The sequence below is a fragment of the Terrapene carolina genome, unplaced genomic scaffold (genome assembly GCF_002925995.2).
Source record: "Terrapene carolina triunguis isolate 2854851 unplaced genomic scaffold, T_m_triunguis-2.0 Scaffold66, whole genome shotgun sequence".
Classification (NCBI taxonomy): Eukaryota; Metazoa; Chordata; order Testudines; family Emydidae; genus Terrapene; species Terrapene triunguis.
Window position 1 is genome coordinate 18,640,287 of NW_020664417.1, and position 11,097 is coordinate 18,651,383.

An 11,097-nucleotide genomic window follows, 5' to 3' on the forward strand; every position below is an offset into this window, starting at 1 on the left:
CCAGTGCAATCCCTTTGTGAAGATTCATTGTACTAGTGTAAAAAGTCATTGCAGCTTCACTGGGTTTGCATTTGATATAGCTATTCTGATGCAAAATATCCCATTGTAGGCAAATCCTAAAATGGACCAGCAGACTATGGTTCTATTCCATCTCCCAGTCCCATGTCATATGCACTGGACTATGCTGCCTTCTGGAATTAGACAAAATAAATCTTGTGTTTTACAAACTTGATTTTAACATATGATCTGGCTTCTCAAATTTTCCTTTGCCTTTTAAATGTACATTTTAACCATTTAAAAAATAAAAATTCCTGAAAGTGACAAATCAACAAGTTTTATTCAGCTCACCTGTGAAGGAAACCCCTCCTGCCCTACCCTGCAGAATTAGAGGGAAGTGATTTTTTTTTTTCAACTGATAAAAAGAAATAAAATTCCATGCCCTTCCCAAAGGAGGAATTAAACAATTGGGAGAATGGCGTGGGACCATGTGTTGGTTTGTAAAAGGATATAGTTTGTAAAGATGTTTCCTTTGATGCCTGTGATGAATATGGATGTATTTCCGCTGCAGAGGGTCCTGATTAAATTATGCAATTAGAGCTGACCAGACAGATCTAAATATAGGAAGAGGTTTCAGCTATCCTGCCTTTGTGTGTATTAACACACCCACACAGATGTGTGTTTGTTATTGTTGTAAACAACACCTGTTTTTTAAAGACAGTTCTTACTGTCAGGAAAGGGAATGATCTCTGTGTTTACTTAAAAAAATCACACCAGGGGCTTTATGATAAAAGGAAAGACACATTTTCTCCTTTTTACCTCTTGATTTTTTTTTTAGTACTGAATTTGGTGTCTAAAATGCTTATCTTGTGATTTACAAGCTTGTTACAAGCTTTGATTATTTTTTTTTAATTATAAAATGGTCATAAATTGAGTTTATCTGAACTGACTGTCTGTAAAACTGACAGGCTGTAGTCCAAATTATTTGGTTTAGAGGCTTTTCTGTTCTTTCAGGATTTAGCTTGTTTTTGCTGTTAATTTGGGCCCATTGGATGGTACTTCACTCCCTGAGTAATCTCAGTGACTTCACCAGGAGCACTTGTGAAGTTGCTCTTTAGTGTAAGTAAAGTTATCAGAATCTGTAGCTCAGAAGGGTAAGCTTGTGTTACCAACAATAAAACCTCTTGTTGCCCACTTTGAGGCTCCGCTCCCACTGAAGGAAGATTGGGTATGCATAGTTGGCCACACTTAAAGGATCCTAAGAGGGTACGAGTTTAGAGGAGGTGTGAAAAATGGTCTGTTCTCTTCTGTAATGTTCCACACAAAAATTAATATACAGATTGTGTAAAACTTACACACAAATGAGAGAAATTCTGTGGTTCATTGCAGTGCAGTACTCTGATCCATGGTATTTGTATTAATAGCTCATACCGCATATATACACCTACAGCTATAATTGAATCAGTGATAATTCAATTCTCCCATGACCTAGTTCCAACATGAATTAAAAACAAATCTTTTCACTGGTTGCTGCAAGAATGGGGGCAAAGGGAGAGCTTTTTATAAACTAAGCTTTCATGCTATCTTGTTCTGTTGTAGCACCTTTTAGCTGAGAAGCTACTAACTTTGGTATGGTTACTACAGCAGCACAGCAGTAGTGCCATAGTGTAGATGCTCCCTATGTAGATGGAAGGTATTTCCACTGAGGTGGATAATCCTCCTCTCCAAGTGGTAGTAGCTAGGTCAAAAGAAGAATTCTTCTGTTGACCTAGCCAGGTCTACATTACGTGGGGTTAGGTCAACTTACTACAACACTCGGGTGGTGTATGAATTTTTCACCCCCTTGAGTGCTGTAACTAGGTTGCTCTAAATTTTATATGTAGACCAGGGCATAGTTTTGTGTGGGAAAATATTTTTGCAGGGAGCAAAGTGGGAAACAAAAGCAGGGAGGAGCCACTCTCTGTTGCAAGTGCTAAATATTGTATTGAAAGAAATGAATTGCTGTAAATAGAGTGACCAGATGTCCAGATTTTATAGGAACAGTCTCGATTTTTGGGTCTTTTTCTTGTATAGGCTCCTATTTAAACCCCCCACCCCTGTCCTGATTTTTCACACTTGCTGTCTGGTCACCCTAGCTGTAAAGATGTGAGCTTCTTTCAGAGAAGTGAATCAAATGATTATTTTCTAAGAAGCAAATTAAAACCCCTTGTTGTATTATCTCTTTATGCCATTAATAACTAATGAAGATTGAGAAAAGAACCATGGAACTAGGTGTGGAAAAATGAATGGAAAAAAAACCTCTCTTAGGGGTTGTGTGGATTTCCTTGATTTCCACTCCCCCTTGGCAGTCTCACAATTTTTATGCCTGAATTTGTTTGGTTTTTATTGAATTGTACACATTTTAAAACCTTTTTACTGGAATTCTTTATTTTGTCTGCCCCACTGAGCACTAAAGTAAACACTAAAGTCAGTACAAGAGTCAAAGCTACCACCTCGTTTGTCTGAACCTGGGGCTAGGAGTTGGTTCCCTTCCTCCATCAGTGGTGGTAATTTGATTGTTCTGACCCCTCTCCACACCCACCAAAAACCAACCTCTTATCCAAATGAAGATAGATTCCTCCAGACTGTCTTGTGGGCATTTGAAGGCAGTAAAATATTCACCATCAAACTAGTCACTCGGTGTTGCTGACAGATTCTTAGTTATAATTGTCTCTTCATTGGATGCTAGAAAGAAAAATCTCGCTGTTAGGGAAGCTGCCTAGCTGAGTTTTGTTTAAATACAAAGCAAGTAACACAGCTGTTTGTGGCAGTTTTGTTTTAAACTGCTTGTTTTTAAGTATTTCTGAAAAGTCCAAAGACTAAATAAAAGCTAGCTAAAGTGAAGAAAAAATACAAAGAGGTAGTTGCATTTGAAACAAGTTTGTTGGGATAGACAGAATACACAAATAAAGGTATGTGTGGTTTGACACAAGGAGTGGTTGCTAACTGCACAGGAACTAGATTTCCTTTAAACCGGGGTCAAGAACATATGGAGATCATCTTATTTTTCTGATTGTACAATACCTTTGGGATAAACATACTTATCTTCAAGGACTGGTAGTGACTTGCGCAGACACTTTTTTTCCCCAGAAGGGCACATATATTTTCGAGGGAAGAGAGGAGAAAATCTATGTCATCTGCTGACTCGTATTACTTTATTTTGCTCTTTAAACTGATAAGACCACTTTGTGTAAAAGTAATACAGGAAATGATGCATTGCAAAACCCAAAAGTGGTAGAAAGGAAAACGGAATGTACTGGCAAAAGCTCAGAACCATGGATACACTTTATAATTCTTGGAAATGAAAAAACTCCACCTATGCTATCCTTTTTTTTTTTTTTTTTTTTTTTTTTTTTTTTTTTTTTTTTTTTTTTTATTTTTTTTTTTTTTTTTTTTTTTTTTTTTTTTTTTTTTTTTTTTTTTTAGTTTAATACTGTCTTGACACTGGAATTCAGTGTTAGAGCAGTTCATAGCAGACTTCAGTGTGTAACAGTTTCAACACAATTAATTTAGAAATGTGTGTTGTCTTTGTCCCATTTATTTTGAATAGATTATCCCGCGTAGCAAAATGTAAGTAACTTTAAAAAAAAGCAGTCCTAAAGCAGACTATGGTGCATGTCCATAGAGAGAGCTGGCTAGTCATATGATGCTGGCGTTTCCAGCTGCTAAATTTCATGCACTTCAATGATGGCTAGAAATATAGGCTTTCCTAATATTACTTTTTCTGTGCAGTTGCCACAGGGATGTAAAGGAATTTTGAAGGGGTAGAAATGTGGTTCATAAAACCCTGCCCTAGACTGTTGTTATGCAATGTAGTATAGATGGGTGAAATATAAATGTGGGATTTTTCAAGAGTTCTTAACACCAACCTAACTCTGCATGTGGTGCTGGGCTAGGCCACATCTGGATGTTTTTGTAAGTCCTGTTGAGTCTTGTAGAACTAGTGTACAAGTCCTTGCTTCTATAGAGTGTGTGTCTTTAGCCACAGCTAAATGTACAGAATACCTTGGTATGACACTTACTTTTTAAAACCATGATGGAATTATTTTTGAAAGCAGAAAAAATTGCAAATCTTGTTCACCTTCCACATTAGAATCAATGAGACTACTAGTTTGTGCAAGCAGGATTTGATCTATTGTGTTAAAGCAGTTCAATAGCAATAAATGAAGCCCAAATGAAAAGATACCCACAACTAGTTAATGTTCAGCAACTGGCATTAAAAGGACACCATTATGTAGGCCCAAGATTTAGGATTTGTAAAAATAAAATTGATTAGTTTAAAATCTCTCCATTCTAATGGAAACAGTTTAAAAAAAAAAAAGAGAGAGGAAATAAACATTCAAATGGCTAAAACTTAATGAGAAACGTGTAGTATTGTGCTAGTGGATGTGAACCTGGAAGCAGACTATAAATAAAAGTGAAACTGATGTGTTTTTTTCATTGTCCAATCTGGAAGGATTGACACTGTTGCCGGCACAGAGGGCCCGAGGGGGGCAACAGCGGGGTTTGTTGCCTGGTGTGCTTCGCGCCAATGAACACACCAGGGTGGAGAAGCAGACAAAGTTTATTCAAGAGCTCTGAATAGGCACTAGGAGACCAGCATGTCTCAAATCAAGTGCGCTGATACAAGCAGTTTTTCCCTTTTTATTCTTTCTTTCCTCCCCCTGTAGCAGTTACATTAAACGACCTTGGCTGTGTAGCTTGTTCGCAATGTTCCCTTCTGCAAGTTATTTTGTCCTTCAGCTAGAAGCATGTAGGTTCCCCTTATCGCTACCGCTTTCCAGCTGCTGGCCTGTGAGGTTAGTAAAGTTTAACATGGAGGGGCTTTGGTTCACTTTGGCCTAGAGTGGGGGGGCTTCATCGACTCTCGTGGTCTTCCACCCCCCCCCGAGTTACCTAGGGTGATGCCTAGTGACACCAACAACATAGAGTGGAATATTAACTTTCAAAATTATTTCATGTGGAATAACCTAAGCTTGTAGTAACATAGAGAAGGCTCTTTTTAAATTGAAACTTTTAACCTGTTATGTTCCTTTTTTTTTTATTTTTTTTTATAAAGGAATGCTTTAGCCTGTGCAGTTTTGGAAATCTGATCAAAGCTCAAACAGCTGGTTACTTTAGATGTGTCCCTGAAGTCACAGCCACATTTGGGAAAGGAGGAAAATTACACACACACACACACACACACACATTTATTGTTATGTATTAGAGAGTATTCTGAGAGTCAAGACTAACTTCCATTACTTGCCAGTATACTCTAACCAGACATGGAGCTCTGATGATGAGGGTCTTAACTCACCACAGCACTTAATGGAGCACTTCACAGTGCACATAAGGATAAAATCTTATCCAGAGCGCATTCAGTGGTAGTAATTGAGTTTGAGTTAATCAAATACAGCAAATGTCCAGGTAACTGAATATATTCTTAATTTTGCTCCAGGCTCATGAAAATCTTCCCATTTCATTGACAATACTGTACAAAATTTGATTACTTGAATTCTTAAAGCTTTCTTAAGAGTGGGATAAACTAGCACCAAGTACAGACATGGATTAGTTATAAACAGTGACGTTTATTTTTTGCATATTTTATGTTTCATACAACTTCAAGAGCAACACTATCAGAACATTTTCATGACAAAATACTTTAAGGTGTTTCATTTTAATTGAAAGTACTCCAGGTATGTTGATACATATGGCAAAGCCACTGAATAAACTGGTGACAAATCCTCATTCTGGCAGAGTCCATTAAATAAATGTAAAAGTATATCTGGTGACACATAGCTTCTGTCATTTTAAAGATATCTCTTGTTATGTACCAACAATTAATGCTGAAGACTTGGTGTATGATTCTGTTCAAAACTGCATGTGATTACATCTCGTTGCTTTTAATTTTGTCTTGTTTTTTTCCCCGGATGGCAACAGTTTACCCCAGTTATCTAAAATTGTCTTTTCATCATAACTTTTCTGATGAACTTCATGATTTAAAATAACAACATGAAACTATCATGTGGCCCCTGGGAGGGGTCCATATGAAGTCATGATGGCTACTTTCTACAGCCTGCATGTGTGGCTTGCATTTTTTTAATGTGACATGGGTATTGACAAAGAGATCCTTGGTTTTAAATCTTTTGTGTTAAGTTTTAAGTCAGTCTTTGAAATGAAAAATAACTTATTGAGATGAACAAGCTGACCTAATTTATTTCAGGTCACAGTATTCACAAACTCTCTAGTTGCAGTGGTTTTCAAACTCTGGTCCCTATATCACTGGTGGTCTGCAGAATGCTGGATGGTCATGTGCTGCTGGCTCTCCTTGTTATCAGCTGCTAAGATGAAGACAGCTAAAAATACTTTTTCCACCTAAGCATTTGCTATAAACTCCATAGGGCTGTTAAATTTGTGAATGGATGGCAGGGTGGGTTGATTTAAATCATAAATTTTAATCATGATTTAAATCAGCAAGAAGGAAACCTTGATTTAACTAATGTATTGTAGTTGTTTTGCTTTTTTACAAACTCTTGAAATAGCTCCTTCCCTTTTTGTTTTATAAAGACAGATTGAGTCTCATTGGCTGGTAACATTAAAACATTGATTTTCAACTAAACATAGCTTTTACACTAAATTTGGTACTTTTTTTGCTAACCAGGAAGATATACTGTATCTACAGACATTTATTTAAGCAGTAATCTAGTTTTAACAGATTTATTCAGGTTCTTATTGTTTATATTTTTACTATGTTAGAAAATGGTGAATGATTCATTTTACTAGCTTAATTTTTTACTTTTGATTTGATTTGCAACAAGCTGTTTGCGTAGAAATTGGATTTCTTTTAAAATGCACTAAACCAGGGATCTCAAACTCAAATCACCATGAGGGCCACATGAGGATTACATTGGCCCGAGGGCCGCATCACTGATAACTTTTCATATAAAGATACAAAAGCCTGCACCAACCCCCCCACTCCATCCCTTCCTTGAGGCCCCACCTCTTCCCACCCCTTCCTCGCCCTCATTCCAACCCCTTCCCCAAAGTCCCCACCCTTGCCCTGCCTCTTCTCTGCCTCCCCTAAGCACATGGCTCCCCACTCCTCTCCCCCCCCCCCCGAAAGCGCTAAGTGCCACCAAACAGTTGTAGGCAGAGGAGCAGGGACACGGCGCACTGGGGAGGGAGGGGAGAGGAGGCAGTGAGTGAGGGGAGCTTGGCGGCCACAGGAAATAACTCTGGGGGCTGCGTGTTTGAGACCCCTGCACTAAACTAACCTTTTTTTTTTTTTTTCCTGTCTTTTTTTTTTTTTTTTCCAGTAAATCACTTTAAATGTGCTGGTTACACCCAAGGGGGCAAAACCTAATCAAACATGTTTTTTATTTAAAACTGATCTTAATAAACGGAGGAGATACTATCTGTAGTTAGTGAATTGAACTGATTATTTCTGGTTACTATGTCCTTCAGGATTTTTTAGAACTAGTAGATCTCATCAGCTCACACGATGGTGGGTTTTTTTTTTCCCCTTAGACATAAGAAGAGAAACTTTCCTGCTTTTTCCTACTCCAATTTGATTTTCTTAATTTTGAATGAACTAGTCATTGAACTGAACTAGCTGAATAAACTAAAATGAAGAAAATATTCTTTTGGACCTGCAACACATGCGACTGCGGCTATTATTATTAATAATAATTAATAATAATGTTTAAGCTGGTTTAGAACTTCAGCAAACTCTGAGTCCTGGTGCTTATCCAGTGACTTCTATTGGTTCAGTGATTTGCCTTTTAAAAAAACTTCAGCAGCACACATGTACAGTGTAGTATTAAATTTAATGTAACTGATCATCATAGTAAATTTAGGCCTTAACATAAATTGTCATAATTTCAGATTTAATTTATTTAGGTTTATTTTAAAAAGGGAAATGTGTGCAATTATCAATGGTAAGAGAAGTGGTCTGTGAAACTCACTCGGTGTCAAGATGTGGTTCACGCTGAAGTATTTGAGAACCCTTCCTCCAGTGTCATGTGCACAAATCGATCTATGTTCTGTAATAACTTGGATGCTGCCAGTTTAGTCAGATTCTGAAGGCTGTCAGCACTTGAATATGTGGGGTTTTTTGTTTGTGTTTTATCATTCCACTTTCACATCTAGACATGTTTAATTGTTGTCACTTACTAAAAACAAATTCTCTTCTCTCTTCCCCCGTCCCCTCCTTCCCCCCCTCCCCCTCCTTTAGGCGCTGGACTTCAGTTTGAAACACAAAGATCACTTCTGTCAAGCTGGAACGTTAGTTTCAGTTTCTCGAGACTTCAGAATCAGAAAGCCAAAGGGAACAGTATAAATTCAGGCAAACCTTTGGTGCCCATTTATATACAGGATCTGCTGAGTCCATTTTTCAGGGAGCAATCTTTTCTGTTGTTTCTTTGGTATCCAGTGTGACTGAGTTGATCACCATGAATGTGACAAGCTTATTCTCCTTCACAAGCCCAGCAGTTAAGAGGCTGCTGGGATGGAAGCAAGGGGATGAAGAAGAAAAATGGGCAGAGAAAGCTGTTGATGCATTAGTTAAAAAACTAAAGAAGAAAAAAGGTGCTATGGAGGAACTGGAAAAAGCATTAAGCTGTCCAGGTCAGCCCAGCAACTGTGTTACAATTCCCCGTTCCCTGGATGGCAGACTTCAAGTTTCGCACCGGAAAGGGCTACCACATGTAATTTACTGTAGAGTGTGGCGCTGGCCAGACCTCCAGAGCCATCATGAACTGAAACCACTGGAATGCTGTGAGTTTCCCTTCGGTTCAAAACAGAAGGAGGTTTGCATCAATCCCTACCACTACAAACGGGTGGAGAGTCCTGGTAAGTTTTCTCTCTCACTCTCAATTCTTATCTAGATAGTAACATACAAATCTAGTAATTAAAGTGATCAGATGGCTGGTATCCTATTAAACTTAAGCAAATATGAATGTCACGTCTCAGACTATTCATAATTTCAAAGAGAAGTGATAATACAGTAGCTTGCTCTTTCATATGCTGGGGGCTATAAATGTGTGTAAACGTGTTCTATGGCTATACGGAAGGGTGGTCTGAACACAGGACTGGGAGTCAGGAGGTCTATCTTCTCCTAGCTTGGCCACTGAGTTTAATATTAGGTTAGTCATTCACCCTCTCCATACATGTTTTATACAGGCTTGCAGATTAATGAATCCTAAAGTACTCTGAAGGTCAACATTAGTCAGGTAACTCTTTTTTTTGCAAATATGGCTTGATGTGCAGACTTGTAATTCTCACAAAAAAATAAAAATATAGGCAACCATTTGGCCAAGTCAGAATTTTCATTCTCAAAGAGATCCTTTCATCTTTATATCCTTGAGGTTCAGAAGGGGGACAACCAATTGGGAGGATGGTATGTGGCTGTTACTAGGTGATTCCACAAAGTAATCATTATATTTATCAGTGGAACAGCACTTTAGGGCAGCAAAGTGTCTTTCTGTGGAATGTAGCGCTGTGAGAAAATGTGGCATATACGTGTACAAACTTCATAGCAGTGATTTGGACCTTCCAGATCAGAGTTGAACTCTAGCTACTGGCACAATCTTTACTATAGTTCTGCAGTTGCATTTCTGTATTCTTTCTAGAAGGGTTCACAATTTAGCTTATAATGCTTTAGTGACCGATAGTTTTTTTCTAAATACACATACATAATTTTAAAATCCATTTTATGCACTTTACAGAGGTGTTGGTTCCCCCCCCCCCCTTTTTCCACTCTTAAAATGTAAAATCCTTGTTTGGCACCACCTCCTTCTGTTCTTGCCTTCTTAAGGCACTAATCCTGCGAACACTTTTTAAGCACAGGCTTTATTTGCTTGTGTGAGTAGTCCAATTCAGTTCACTGGAAGTATTCACATGAATTAAGTTATGCATATGCTTAAGTATTTGGGGCTTGTCTACACAGGAGGCTTTAGTCACCACTGGTGTAGCTGTACAGATGTAGTTGCACCAGTGACAATCCCTAGTGTGGCAGTCCGTCTCGGAGGGAAGGACCTGCCGCTGAAGTCCCGCCGAAGAAGAAAGCGGCACGGTGGAGCTGCCGCCCATCACGATCGCGGCTTTTTGTTTTTTCCCCCCGCCGCTTGGGATGGCAAAAACCCTGGAGCCGTCCCTGGTGGCTGCAATGAACTAGTAGTTCGTCATGGCTTATATTTGTGCAGTGCATCTATACTAGGGATTTGTACCAGCAATTATATCTGCATAGCTACATAGGTAGCTAAAAACTACAGTGTAGATAAGACCTTATATTTCAAGGTGGTTGGCTTTTTTTTGCAGCTCTGTTTTGTAATGTGCAGTGCATATTTATGGTGCTATATACTATTTCCTTTCAGCTTTTAAGTATGTATTTGGAAACAATCCAGACAGCTAAACTAATACCACAACATGCACATTTTATGCGGCAGAAGCTTAAAGAATGGTCCTATGTGAGAAACCTAGTTATAAACTCTTAGTTTTCTGCTCTTTAGACATGAGAGATTAAAATGAGCAGTTGTCCCTGACTGTCCTTTATGCATAGACAGTTGGATCAGATGTGTTCTGTATCCCAATGTACTGAAGGCTTGGTTTCCTTAAGATTTTTTTTTTTTTAAATATAAAGTCATTGAGCAACAATAGGACTTTTGCTATTAGAACATGTTACTTAACATTATGCTAACTCTTCTTGATTTAATGTTGGCAACAGCTTACTGGTTTGGTGTTTGAGAATGTTCTCATCTAGTTGCACAGTATTTTTTTTAAAAAGAAACTACAAAAATGTCATGATGCTGCAGCAAGATAGGCAAATAAAATATACAGTAAACCCTCCAATGTAACATCTAAAATGTGTCATCAAGGTTGTATCTGGTAGCTTACAAACCATCCATTTACTTATCTTCCTGGATTTAGTGTCATTGTCACTTTTATTCAGTTTTGTTATTTTAAATAGTGTCTTAAGGAAATAAAGCTAAGATTGTACATTTTGACTCCTGGACACTCATTTAAAGAAATGTTATCCAGATACAGTTAAATATTTGAATGCAAAGATTTTAGTTGAGCAGT

At 38.1% G+C, this 11,097-nt stretch overlaps 1 protein-coding gene across 1 annotated transcript in view; it reads left to right on the plus strand.

Annotated features, from left to right (window-relative positions):
* Positions 1–11,097, plus strand: part of SMAD1 (SMAD family member 1) — a 73,235-nt gene that overhangs the window by 24,377 nt on the left and 37,761 nt on the right. Inside the window, exon 2 of the mRNA XM_024207576.2 lies at positions 8,252–8,868. Within this exon, the coding sequence (XP_024063344.1) occupies positions 8,469–8,868 (400 nt within the window). The 5' untranslated portion in view covers positions 8,252–8,468. The remainder of the gene's footprint in view (positions 1–8,251; positions 8,869–11,097) is intronic.